Raw genomic sequence first — 14,068 nt, forward strand, 5'->3', positions numbered from 1 at the left:
CTGAATCAAAGACCTGCCTATATAGGCTCAGTCCACAAACCAGCACAGGTGCTTGTCAATCAGTGGATCAAGTTGGAGCTGGAAACAGAAAACACCAAAACAAAACAGGATGCACAGCTACACCTTTACAGGTGAAACAGCCCATGTGGTGGTCCTCCGTCCTCTGATGACCTTCACGCAGTAACATCTCAAATAAATGATGTCGTGTTCTTTGGCTCATTTGGTGCTTGGTACAGGGACAGTGTGGGAGCAGACAGAGAATGAGGCTTAGATGGAGACATATCTCTCTCTTTATTTTTTATGCCCTCACTGGCGACAGTCAGGGTCGGACGCATCATGTTTTCAGGTTGTTCATCCATTGTATTCTTGTGAATGTCATATCTCTTGAGGCAACTTCATATCTTTTGAGGCAATTTCTTCAAATTTGGCATAAATGTCCACTTAGATTCAAGGTTAGATTGTGGTAGTCAAAGGTCAAAGGTCAAAGTCAGGGTGACCTCAGAAAACACTGTTTTGGCCATAACTTACAAATTATTATTTTATAATTATGTGTCATAATTTATAATTAAATTTCACTCAGATGTCTAAAAGGATAAAATGAAGATTACATTTTAGATCCAAATTCAATGCTGTAACTCAGGAAGCAGAGATTGTGATCATATTTCCTGCAACTTGGCTGGTTGGCAGAAGCATACAACTGCGAGGCAGTAATTCTAGATTTGTGATTGAGACAAAAAGCCCCTGGTGGGCAGTTCTTTGCTTTCTGAACAACCTTCCACTCATTCAGAGGCTTGTCAGAGTATATTATTGTTTCTTGGCCCAGCTGGCAGTACATTACATTAACAGCTACTGCTTCTGGGTTTTACCAGCAGCAAAGTTAAACCATGGGCAAAAGAGATACACCATAGAAATGATAGTTTCCTGAAGTTGAACTGATCCATTTGTGATCATGTGCATAGTCTTATGGAACACGCAGCCATTTGATTGGATGGCGAGTGCAGCAACTCTTTTCAGGAAGCTGAGGCTGAACAGTGATGGGGTTAAACGACAGGTAAGCCTGTGCTTGATCCATGTCATTGTTTCATTTTACTATTGCCACTTCAGATGAATCAAATACTTGGCCTAATTGCAACACGAGTTATCATTTTCTGAGGGAATATCTACTCATTTGCGATGACATTTGACTGGCCTTATGAAAAACAAACAAAACACCCCTTTTATACAGTAAGCTTGTAATTGCTTGTTACATTAAAAAAAAAAGTACCAGCGCTGATACTGGTGGCAAAAATATTCAAATAACACAAAGCCTACACAAATGTGTCAAACCTGCTGCAATTGTAAACAAATTCTCAAGTGTAAACAATATTGCATTTGTGTGTGTATGAGTGTGTGTGTGTGTCTGTGTGTGTGTGTGTGTGTGTGTGTGTCTTTATGTGTGAGACGTGGCTCTGGTACCGAAGCTGGTTGTGAATGATGAGTCATTCATTGTACACCTTTGATATTCCACATAGCACTCGGTTTAAAACTCACAGAGACTTCTTCTGCTGAGCTCTCACTCACTCACTCACTCACTCACTCTCACACACACACACACACACACACATCATGAGATTAGTGCACCTACAGACAAACAAACACACTTATCGATCAAAGTTGGTGATGCAGCTGCTATTTTCATTCACCCAGAGTCTCCACTGGCTGCTGCTATTGATTCTCTTTTACTGTGTGTGTTTAATTCACAGCCAGAGTATGCCTGCCACAGCCTCCACTTCCAACACCTCTCTCAATGTTTATCGACCATATAGTAGCACTACATCTGAGCTCAGAGCTTGTATTTTCACTGTGGCTGTTTCATTGCCACTCTCATATTATCGTTTATACTTACGTTTCACTGCTGCAAGATGAATATCCTTCATCTCTCAGGGGTCATTTTTCACTTGAGAACAAGCAACTGAATTTCCAGTGGATGCCCCAGTATTTTTAGACCACCAGAGGATTATATGAATGTGTTTCTTCATGCAAAGTTTGTTTGAAAAAATCCTCGCTAACTCCAGATGAAGGTTATTGTGAACATTTAATACAGTTTACAACACAATTATAGTGATGGCACTAACAGGTAAGTGATGTGTGCATACTGCACATTGGTGTGTAAATGTATGTGTGTGTGTGTGTGCGTGTGTGTGTGTGAGAGAGAGAGAGAGAGAGAGAGAGAGAGAGAGAGAGAGAGAGAGAAAAAGAAATACTTTAAGTCATCCTGAAATCACGTGCAGCTTATTTCCTCCTTATCCTGTATGACTGAGAAGTCTTGTGATTATAGTCCCTTGTTATGGCTCCTTTCTCTGTCTGTCTCTCTCTCTCTCTCTGTCTCCCTCTTTTTTCTTTCTCTCCCTGTTACATGGGGAAGGAAATCAGGGGGAATTATAAGGACAGGGCCCGTAAGTAAAGAGAAACAAAACTATGACTCTCTTGGCAGCTTGTTGCCTTAGAGACCAGAAGAGAGTGAGAGATAAATCTGTGAAATCTTCTGATCATCTGTGTATGTGTGTGTGTTTGTGTGTGTGTGTGTGTGTGTGTGTGTGTGTGACTCCATGTGTGTGTGAGGAGGGTGCCTGTGTGGGTGTACAGAGGGAGCGGGTCAGCTTCTGACACACAGCAGAGGAAAATTTCCACGTATCTGTGTGTATAACCTCTCTCCCTGCTCCCTCTGCCCTGTGTTTTCTCGCAGAAATTGTTGCATCGATGCTGAAAATCAAATCCAATTATGACAAATTAGAGAGTGACATTGTCTCTCTCCAGTGCATGCCCTAACCTCTAAACCAATATCCGTGAGAGACTCTACTAAACAATAGATTGTGTCTTCGTCCCACGGGGTCGAAATGAAAGCACAGTGTTAAACGAGGTACAAAATGTTATCTTTAAAGGGCAATAATTAGACAGAGCTCCTGTCTGCGGCTGCAGAAAAGAGAGAGCTGGTGGAGGCAAATCAATGACAAAGGTTGGTTGATAGGACAGCAATGTATTAGGACATTACATTACATGAAATCTTAAATTGAGCAAATCCTAATCAAATTAGCTGAGGCATAAACAAGCAAATCTAGCTGATTTTGCCCTGATCTGATTTTAGTCTAAAAGAAATGACTATTAAAATCAAGAAAGTAGAGTATGTGGTGTCAATGCCTTTGAAGGTGTGTATTTTCAGATACAATGCAAGCCTATAACAGTGCTCTACAGTGGTATGTAGGTATGAAGGTATGTGTTTGGTGCCTGGCTGCAGTCACAAGGCAGGTCAGCAGCAGGTTATTGAGGGAAAAAAATCGGTTATACTACAATCTGAACTTTTTCTCTGTGAAATCGGATTTTCAGCATATTAGCAGGAGAGACCAGTAACTCATACACAGTGAGAAAAACAGCAGAAATAATCATAAAAGAGGAATGTTTGTCCAGAGGACTGAAATATTTTAAAAAGAGAGACGCGGTAGCATGGAAAAATTCATTCTGTGCAGCCACTTTCTAAAGATAAATCATTATTTCTTCAGTGTGTAGATCCAGCAAAAGTTATAGCTTAGAGCACAAATCAGATGCCTTGTATGTTAATTGATTGTGCCAGTCAATGATTTTGAGAATGGTTCATTAATTAACCACATTGTCAGAAGATATCAGGGACAATATTTATCAAACTACTCGGGATTATATTTGAGAAGGCACAATTAAGTACCAGTGTGAGAGTAAAGAGAGGAAGCAGTGTAAATGTAACTTTTCAAAGCAACTCTTAAATGATCACGATTGATTACAGTACGTGCAGTATGTTCAAAGTAAGAACAGATAAACAAAGATGTGGATTGATCCTACATCTGCTATTAATTTTTTTCTTACACTGATACTTGTAAGTAGTATCCACTAGTATCAACTCAAGGACATACTACACTTAAGTCCTTATACACTGATATGTTATCGTGCAAGAAAAATGAACATCCAATGTAATATATTTCTACGGTGTATTGTTTGATGTTTGATAAAAAAATGATTATTTTTATGTTTGTGGGTAGTAAAATAATATATTTGATATATACATTGACCTGACTGGCTGTGAAGTTCTTGGTAATGTTTCATGACAAGGCTGAAAAAAATCACAGTCTGTCTGTTTGTGTCTTTATTTGGCCACGAAAGTAACAGGGAGATGTCAGTGCAGAGAGATCGGGTCAAACTGAAACAGATGCTAAAATGATCACGTGTAAGTGCCCACCTTCGACATTACTAGAGGTCTAATCAGTCAGTAATTGGAAACAGCTAATAGTGCAGAGCCTTTTAAAAAATGATGACATCAAATCACACGTAGGCACACTGTGGGTCAGTAAAGCTATGCTTTATTCATATGAACATGTTGAAAACTGAATACGTCTTTGGCTCTATAACCTGTCTCATTACTCTGTATATAATATGTACATGTTTATATATATATGCATTTATGCCATAATTACAAATATTACAAATATTGAACAGTGGAATAGAAATTTGATATAAAACCATTTAATTAAAATGGAAAAAAAAAATTATCCTTGCTTTGACACTGCTTTCTTTAACACACAGTGTTTGTCATAGAGGTTTGAATACGTTGACATGAAATTAGTTGATTTCTAAGTCAGTGATGACAGTTATCATACACATACTTTTAAGTGCACTTATAAATTAAATATATAGTGAATATATCTATTGTAGACATTAAATAAAATGGGATGTATTAGAAAAGGCACTTTAATTACATCAGTAAAATCTGCTGTACATCACATTATTGGAGCCAGTTGTATATAACAGAGGACAAAAAAGAACTGGCCCCATGTACAATAAAATGAAACCAGATCTAAAGAAACAATGTAATGTAACTGTAGTGTTATCAGGACTTACAATGAATTGCTTTGGTTACTTGGAGGAAAACAAGACATACATTTGCTTTTTGCTGTGAGGGAGGGGGCGAGGAGAAAGAAGTGGGTAAAGAGTGGGCAAGAGACTGAAAGAAAAGAAGGGGGGGATGAAGGGACTGAGAAAGAAAGAGAAGGAGAAGGAGGGAGAAAGAGAGGCAGCTACCATTGTTTATAAACAAAGATTCCATGGATCTTCAGTAGTGATATGCTGTAATTTGCTGAAAACTCTCTATGCATGTGGTCATTACCTGTGTCTCCATGGTAACCAAAGTGGTAGCATCAAGGCTTAAACTCACCAAGAGGGTGACCTTGCCTTTCACAAGCGCACACAGCTGCATCCATCTCCCTTTCTCTCTCTTTCTCCCTCTATTTCAGTCCATCCATTCCTTGAGCCAGCTGCCTCTCTGTCATCCACTCACCCTCACACACACACACACACACACACACACACACACACACAGACACACACAGCACCCATCATCCGATCCACCAGAAGAAGAAAGTGTTGGCACTCATACATTCCTTCTCAAAAACAGCCAGAGTAGTTCTCCCTCTGTCTCTTGCTCACAGACAAACTTGACTTTGTGTGTAATGAGATACAAAAGGACATCAAGCTGTCAGGAGCTGTTACTGGGACCTGAAGCAGGAGGAGCATGTCCCACCTTTGTCCTTCTCTAATTGGGGGGTGATGGTGTCGGAGACATCTGATTGGAGCATGTCTTTCTCACTGGCAATGATGTGTTTCACCAAGCAGTTGGCTGCTTCATCGATGTTGATGTTTTCCTGTAGAGAGGAAAAAGTAAAAGAACAAATAGAAAGATAAAGGAGGCGAAAGCAACAAAGAGAGGGATGAATCAATTATTTAGTTATTATTCATCTTCAGTATGTGCACATGCACAAAAGCACTAAGATTAAATCTCAGTGCCTTACGTGCTCTTGCATACAAACTATAGCCTGGGTAATATAATGTTTTAAATAAACTACAACTATACATGCTTTTGCACCACTGCACTTTCCTGTGAATGTTATTTTCCTGTGATGATATTTTTTATTGTGCCATTACCAAATTGTTTATTGATTATTTTGAGGGAATTTTGTCTTAATTGGATATAGACAGGAATCGGGGTGTAGAGAGGGGGAAGACATCACTCTGTGGTTATATGGTATGTGTCTAACACAACTTGGCCACCAGGATGGATGCCCATTTATTACAGCCAACATTATAGAACTACATGATAATCATGGGGAAGCTGTCATAGCTGATTTACAAACCCTCTAAAATAAAACACAAATACAAAATGTCCACTTTTGATGACACCCAGAGATTAGACAGCATCCATTCAAAAGGATTTAGTGCGATATGGACCAGCGCTGACAGCTGAGTAAATTACAGAAATGACCCTGGGTGAGGTTCACATGAGGAGAGAACGAAAAACAATTATTGACGAGAGAGAAACACACATGCACAAACACACACAAACTCTTTTCTAACATGAGAGGTGTGCTGCAGGAGCAGTAGAGATCTAACAGTCTGCTCAGCAGAATGTGACATGGCGGCGTCTGCAGTGCCCTAAACTCACGACACGGCACACACACAAAGCGTTCTGTGCGTGTGCCATGTCGTGATGTGTCATCCTTAGTGTTAGATCTGAAAAAAAAAAAAGATTCCGCTAAACCAAAATAAAACAACAAAAAAAGCTCCTGCTCTACCGTCTGCCAGCTTCACTGCTTTCCTCTGCATTTTCGTGCATACAGAACATATCCAACTTTGTTTCTGGTAAAAGTTTGAAATAATTCTATGTCTGGTGATATACTGCAGACTTAAGAACCTGATTCAGCTGAAAAAGAAACATCTTAGGCACATCACTTAATAGTGGCATGATTTATTGCCAGGCTCATTTATTATTAGTTACAAATATGACAAAGCTGGTTGCAAAATGGAAGCAGATCTGCTGCTGGAAAATGTTTTGGGATGTTTTTATAAAAACAAACACAAAGAGCATACTGCTCTTTTGGACACTGTTGTAACTAGAATTTTTCACACACCTGCTCCAACTGTGTGACCATCTACAATTTTTCACGAGTGTCACATGACTGGTTGTGTTTGTTTTTAAGTAAAACCTCCCAATTACTTTACTGGTTTTCATCTTCAATTTCAACAGCTTAAATCTTCAGTTGATCTTATAGCTGCCCTGATCGTTCCCTCACTGCAGTAGTTATTGTTGGTCACCACTATTTCCAGCTGCCTCCATCACCTGTTTCTTGGTCTATCTCTTTGTTATTTAGAAGAACACCCCAAAACTGTCACTTCTGTCTGTCTCAATTCAGATGCAGATTAAAATTTGTAAATATTTTCTATTAATAAAATAACTGTTTTGTGCTGCCTTGATGAGGACACTCTCTGGGTACATAGCTATAGTGCAAAGGAACAAAACAAAACAAAAATAATCAAGAGTGATTCAGTTTTGGTCACATTTGAGTGCAGTTTTTGTATTGTATATCAATGCATAAAGGTTTGAATGCATGTGTGCCTGTGTGTGTCTATGTGCACGTCATAGACTATTTTCTTTCCTTGCCATCCAGCTGTGAGATTCCTGCTCCACATTAGCTGCTATAATTGGGGCTTGTGCTGGTGTGTCAGTGTGTTAGTGTGTAGGTGGGTGAATCCTCAGCTCAACTGAAAGCCACGTTTCTGTCTGTGTCAATGAGTCCTGAATCATACATACATTTTCACTTTGGTCGATTAAGGTTTAGTAGTATTAAATCTTAAACTTTGTGTTTGATATTTTCAGTTTTTTTTATGTGTTTATCTGTTTGCTTTGTTGCTCTACAAAATAGACTGCAAAAGTTACACAGGTTTGATAATAACAACACAAACACAATTAAGCAAGTTTCCTGTTCCTTTGTTCAATATATTGACCCACTTGCTCTGGCTGCATCTGCATTGCATACCTATTTGTTAGTTCATGTAATCACAGAGTGTGTTTCCCCCTTTTTCCAACCTTTGTACCAGGCTCAGCTAACCTACCATAGGCTCCAGCTCTATATTTAATGGGCAGACATGAGTGTGGCATCAATCTTCTCATCTAACTCATGACAAGGAAACAAATAATCACATTTCCAAAAGAAAAATGTCAAACCTCTCATTTAAGATCTGTGCCAATAAATGGAAAACATTGGACTTATACATTCCCTCAAAATTGTCTGGACGATAGAGCAGCTGAAGCTGAATGTGTACTGTGAGACACCTCTTCCAAAACGCAGCCGAGCTCAACGATTGAAGCTTTATTCATATGCAAATATTGAACAGACAAGGAGTCTGTTGAACTCTGCTAATTTAAAGGATTTCTTCACATCCTGAATGTGCCTCTGTGGTGGCATCTCCACGGGATGATCAGGTGGTGGGTCTGATACAGTCGAGCTGGTAGGGAGTCAGCTGCTTCTCAAGGTCATTTGAACAGGAAGGACACGCCTGCTGACACAGGGGCTTGAACCTCAGAGCTCCTGTTGAAGGTCGGTCTTTGTATTCACTGCTACTTCCTGCTTGCTATGTTACATCTTAGTTTATGTGTGTGTGTGTGTGTGTGTGTGTGTGTGTGTGTGTAGCCAATCTTTCTCACCTTAGCAGACGTCTCATACCATCCCACGAAGCCGTTCTCCTGGCAGAACTGTTCCATCTTTATTCCGTTATTGGTCAGTACGTCCCGCCCCTGGTCACATTTATTAGCCAAAAGCACAGTGGCTACATGTTTCCCATTGGCAAGTGTCAGTTTGGAATCCAAGTCCTCCTTCCATTTGGTGACGGCCTCAAAGGAGGCAGGCCTTGTGACGTCAAACACGATGAAGGCGCCCATGGCCTCACGATAGTACACACGAGTCATGTTGCCGAACCTCTCCTGACCTGGAAGACACACACAAACAAAGATACACATGCACATACAAAAATAAAAGGGTTATCATTTGGTATCATTGTGAAGGTTTACAAACTTTTTAAACTTTTATTGATGCACGTAAATAAATTCCTATTTCCCTTTTGTTCCCGACACAGCAGATCACCTGCATGATGCCACACACAGAAAGATGGAAGTGATGCAGTGTCACCTTAGCAGCAAACAGACACAGAATCTCAAATACAAGTCATCTGTTTTACAAATTTTATCACAACCCAGTCCAATATGTGTCGCCATGCACACATTCTCTACATGCCTCAGCTCCTCCATACCTCCACGCACTCATTTACATGCAAGTTTTTACTGTTAAAAGAGCTGCAGAAAGAGAGAGAGAGAGAGAGAGAGAGAGAGAGAGAGAGAGAGAGAGAGAGAGAAGATGCAGACACAGATAGAGGCAGGATGGGAGGAGGAGAGAGGGGTCTTTAGTGTGTATGTGTGCGTGCCAGCCTGTGAAGTTGTCTGTAAAAATTCCTGAGGGTAAAATTAATTCGATAAGCTCTGCTGGAATGTTGTATCCACACTGATTTTCCCATCCATAACTTCTGCTAGAGCACCATCAGTACCAGCTGCACAGTGGCGGCATATAGTCAGCTTGTATCTGACAGACACTTTCAGACTGTGGGCTCAACAAAAGCCTAAGCTAGTCCTTCCAAAAGCAGGTGACATTGTGGTAAAGAGGAGAGGAGTTAATGTTAATGTACAATGTTACTGTGCTGAGGCCAATATGGCCATTTTCAATACACCTGCTGTCCTGCACAGGTGGATCAGAGCTGGGGGTCCGGTGTAGAACACCTGGGATGATGTGTGCCATGTTCAAGGACACACAGTATCACAAGGGCAGAGGCTTGTATTATATTATGATGTATTATTCTTATCATTATAACATACCAAGTGAAAAACTATGTTTCCAGCTTACTGTATAACCTAACTTAAACACGCAAGTGTTTAAGTTATAAGGCAATGATTATTATAGAGGATGCTTAAAGGCCTATGTTTGAAGTATTTCTCTATAACATCAGCATTACATGTGACTAAATCAGCAAAAATTTCAGATAAAGTTAAAAGAAAGACACCCTTACATGTTATCAGTTATAAATATAAATGGTAAAATCTGCTTAATCTGCTTCATCAGACTGTGTGGGTGTACTTTGTTCTTTTTGATTGACAGCAGTCTACATAAGCAAACGGCCCCACGACTGTTATCAGATTTTGATTCAAATGTTGGTAAATCCTGATTGGTGCACAGAAATATGTAACCGTCCTTTTGAAACTGTGCCTTGCCCACTCAATACCAGTCAGAAGACAGACGAAAACACAAATTCATAAAGCTGTTATGTGAAACAACCAAAGCTGTTCAACTTTGGCAGAAACTGTGTGTTTATGCAAGAACACAGTCCTCATAGTAAGAAGAGGAATGGATCATTAATACCAACACCAGTCTTGGTATTGAGTCTTCCACAGCTCAATGTGTATATTTATAGGATTTCATAAGGCAGAACAGTATATGATAGCAGCACAGCCCCAAACCCACCTCACTCCAATCATGTATAGGCCTGTTTAGCTATAGCCCTGTCGTCGTGTCTGCACAGGGCCCAGAAAAATGGCAGATAAAAATAGAATGGTTGAAGTTGTTATTTGTCTTGGGAAACACACAGAAACAGCAAGTGAGTTATTACATCTGTGGCATGAGAAAACTTCAGTCCATCATCAAATCCGAACACAAATCTACAGCAGTGCTGGCTAAAGTAAACTGCAAAAACCAAGCTTTATAAAACACCAGACACAAATTACATTATTTGACATAATCTTTACTAATTGGAGAGCCACTGACACTGTAATGGACAGAGCTCATCTAAATATTGCAATTTATGTTTTCCCACCTCAGGGCTTCAATAACTTCAGGGCCTTTGTAGGAAGCACATACAGTCTCTGGGGGAGATGCTCATCATTAGTTCACAATAAAAGCTTTCTGTATACAAGCACTTGGGCCTCAAATCTCCTTCACATGAGTTTGAGACACATGACTGCTTGCGCTTACTGGAGAGGGCACGCAGGAGGGGAGAGAGCAGCAGGTCAGAGGATTCTTCTAAACCTCAGCCGACACTCATGTGAGAAGAGACTGCAGTAGCCTGTAGGTTTGTTATCTTACCCAACAGCATCGCAGTCAAAAGCCTGCATTATTTCTGATTTCTGCGCTCCCCAAAGCCAATGAGAGCATTCACACGAAGATGAGAATTTCTCATTCTCACACATTTCTGTCTTCTTATCAAACAGACCCTTCTGCTCCTCAGATCAGAGTAACAGTTGGAACGTATAGAGGGAGAAGGCCACATACTTCAGCAGATTACAGAGAAGAAATGAGAGGCAACCAGCAAGATTGAATTACTGTTCATGTATAAATGTATGTATGAATAACAGAATGGGTGGATATGTGATTGCATACATTTAGGTAAAAAGACATCCTGTACGTTTGCCCACCATGTTGTAGCCATTATATAATAAACATGCTTGTATTTTGTTATAAGCCATGAAACATGCACTCCCACAGTATTTGGCTCTAAATTAGATTTATTATCTAATTTTTTTATGCCCAACCGACCAGCTGATACAGTGGTTTATACTAAAAATGATCATAATGTGGCAGACTGTTGCCATGACTGCTTTTTGTTATATCATGTGGTGTCATGATGCTCTTTCATAAGGTCATGTGACACTCAGCAAGAAAAGTATGGCTTATTTTATGTCCAAAGGATGACATGTACTTAATCTTAGCTGCTGTAGATGCCATTGGTGTACTGCCCTACAGACATAGGCAGCTTTAAATACATTTTGTTTATGAAAGGTATGGTTTGAATGGGCTTTATTTAATATCAACAAAATTTATACAATAATATTCATAACCCATACAGCTTGTGATTTTGGCTCCTCAGAGGAAACATTTTTCCTGTTTTATGGCTTCTCCGTATTTGTGTGTATTTTCCATGGGAATGTAAATAAAAAGGAGCATGTAATAACAGAAATGCGTAGCCAAATGATGTGAGTGATGCCAACAGGTCAGCTGGTACCCATGAGGAACATTAGGCCTGGACAACCCTCAACATCATCCTTCAGTGGAAATGGTTAAATAACAACTGTGACAAAATGATCTGATGCTTATTTTCTGGATCACTGTACCTCCGACATTCGGGAAGTCAGTAATGATGTTAGTGTCAGATGTCAGTGTTTTTTTTTCTCAGGCCTCATATTCTCTGACTTGAAATAATCGATCAGCTTTACTGAAAGGAAAAAACAGCCTACAGTTTTCATTTCATTTATTATTGGGATAATTAGTCTCTAAGCTAACATGGCAGGCATTAACCATGTTTCATTAAAGCCACCTCACTATGTGATTATGAAGCTGATTCATCCAATCGTCTAACATTTGAAAAAAACAACAAAATAAATCTGACCATAATTTTCACCATTACTACAGCTTGACACTAACATTAATAAAATTTCTAAATGCAGCATTAAGCTAATTCTACTTGAAAGATATTCTTCAAACGATTCGGTGCTTTTCTTTAATTTTCTATCCAAGTACTGCCCATTTTCAGTTTCATCTGAAAATCTGAACTAAAAAAAAAGACAAGAACTGTAAGCAATCCCATCTGTTTTTGACCAGTGTGTCCCATCATATGAACCACCTCTTTAAAAGTCCCTACACATTTCTAATACATCTATTCTTTTAAAGATACCAATAACTCTCCCAGGCTGTGGCTCCTTTCAAAAAACATGAGTAAAGTTTGAGTCAGAGGAAAGTAAGTCGCACAAGATACCTTGCGTGGGGAATTTCACGTTCCATACAAAAATGGTCTCGGTCTTGCACAGCTGCTTTTTCATGTGAGACGTGCGTAAAAGTTGGACCGTACCTGCAATGTCCCACAGCTGCAGGCGCACCGTCTCCTGGTCCCAGTTGAGGACCTTGAGAGCGAAGTCCACCCCGATGGTGGCTCGGTAGTTGGGGCTGAAGTTGTGATGGACATACCGCTTGATGATGCTGGTCTTGCCGACCCCGAGGTCCCCTATCACAAGAATCTTATAGAGATGCTCCTTGTGGTGGTTGTTCTGCATGGCGACCGAGGAGGGCGAGAGCTGAGCATGAATCCACCGTGAAGGAGAGGACCGGGGGATGAGAGGGAAGCAGCACAGGACAGCGCGGAGGGAACTAGAGAGCTGGTAGTGAGAAGGGGAGGTGAGGTACGCCCTGGCCCACAGAGGGAAGTGGAGCAGAGACGTCTGGACCTTGTGACTCACGCAGGGGGAACAGCTAGAGTCTGTATTAATAAATAAACAGTACCTATTGTCAGCAGAGTGAACTTATCAAGTAACATTTTAATGTTGGAGCTGGTTGAGGGTCAGCTTTTTTATACATTGTCGGGTAGTGTAATCGATAAAAAGCATTTACTTTGATGAGATCATTAAGATTTTTGTGAAAAAACTGAACCTGCAAGTAAGCTGTCAGATAAAGGTAATGACTAAAAAGAAAAAACACAGTTCTTCCCTTGAAGTATACAGTAAATGAAATATACAGTAGCAGTAAATGGAGGTACTCATAGGAGTACCTCAAAACTTAATTACAGAGCTTGAGTAAATGTACTTACCTTTCTCCACCACTTTATCCTCCGATGGTGTATTTTATTTTTGTTTTTAAAAAAAAAAAACAAAAAAAAAAAATACATTACATCCCTGTTTATCCAAAATATTAACCATTTTTGTGAAATTTTGTCATATTTGCTGTAATGGCTAAAAATGTTTTGTGAGGTCACCATGCTTGACTTTTGACCACCAAAATCAGTGCATCCTTGAGTCCAAATGAACATTTACGCCAAATTTGGAGAGATTCCCTCAAGTTCTTGAGCTATTGCTATAAATTCATGTTGACCTTGACCTTTGGCCACTAAAATCTAATCAGTTTGCCATTGAGTTTAGGTAAATATTTTTACCAAATTGGAAGAAATTCCCTCAAGGCGTTATGGAGATATTGCGTTCACAAAGCCAAAACCATACCTTTGACCACTAGTATAATCAGTTCATCCGTGTCCTCCTGCGAGTGAGTGTTTGTGCCACATTTGAAGAAATTCTATCAAGGCGTTGATAATATATCATGTCCATGAGAATGGGAGGGACAGATTGACAACCCAAAAAAAATATGCCTCGAGC

At 39.9% G+C, this 14,068-nt stretch overlaps 1 protein-coding gene across 1 annotated transcript; it reads right to left on the reverse strand.

Moving 5' to 3' along the window:
• Positions 1 to 4,342: 4,342 nt before the first annotated feature.
• On the reverse strand, positions 4,343 to 13,135 carry rab38a (RAB38a, member RAS oncogene family). Its single transcript, XM_071497241.1, has 3 exons — positions 12,778 to 13,135; positions 8,540 to 8,820; positions 4,343 to 5,702 (listed from the first exon to the last, which is right to left on the reverse strand). Exons 1-3 carry the CDS (start codon positions 12,977 to 12,979, stop codon positions 5,547 to 5,549), a joined length of 639 nt encoding a protein of 212 aa, XP_071353342.1. The 5' UTR covers positions 12,980 to 13,135; the 3' UTR covers positions 4,343 to 5,546.
• Between the last annotated feature and the right edge of the window lie 933 nt (positions 13,136 to 14,068).

The sequence above is a fragment of the Trachinotus anak genome, unplaced genomic scaffold, assembly GCF_046630095.1.
Source record: "Trachinotus anak isolate AG129_WGS33_773 ecotype Australia unplaced genomic scaffold, CSIRO_AGI_Tana_v1 ptg000014l, whole genome shotgun sequence".
Taxonomy (NCBI): domain Eukaryota; kingdom Metazoa; phylum Chordata; class Actinopteri; order Carangiformes; family Carangidae; genus Trachinotus; species Trachinotus anak.

Excerpts from the sequence above, each read along its gene's own strand:
- rab38a (XM_071497241.1), bottom strand. The coding sequence starts at position 12,979 with ATGCAGAACAACCACCACAAGGAGCATCTCTATAAGATTCTTGTGATA. Across the intron at positions 8,821-12,777 it reads GCAGCTGTGGGACATTGCAG|GTCAGGAGAGGTTCGGCAAC; the intron begins GTACGGTCCAAC and ends TGTGTCTTCCAG. Across the intron at positions 5,703-8,539 it reads GGTATGAGACGTCTGCTAAG|GAAAACATCAACATCGATGA; the intron begins GTGAGAAAGATT and ends TCCTCTCTACAG.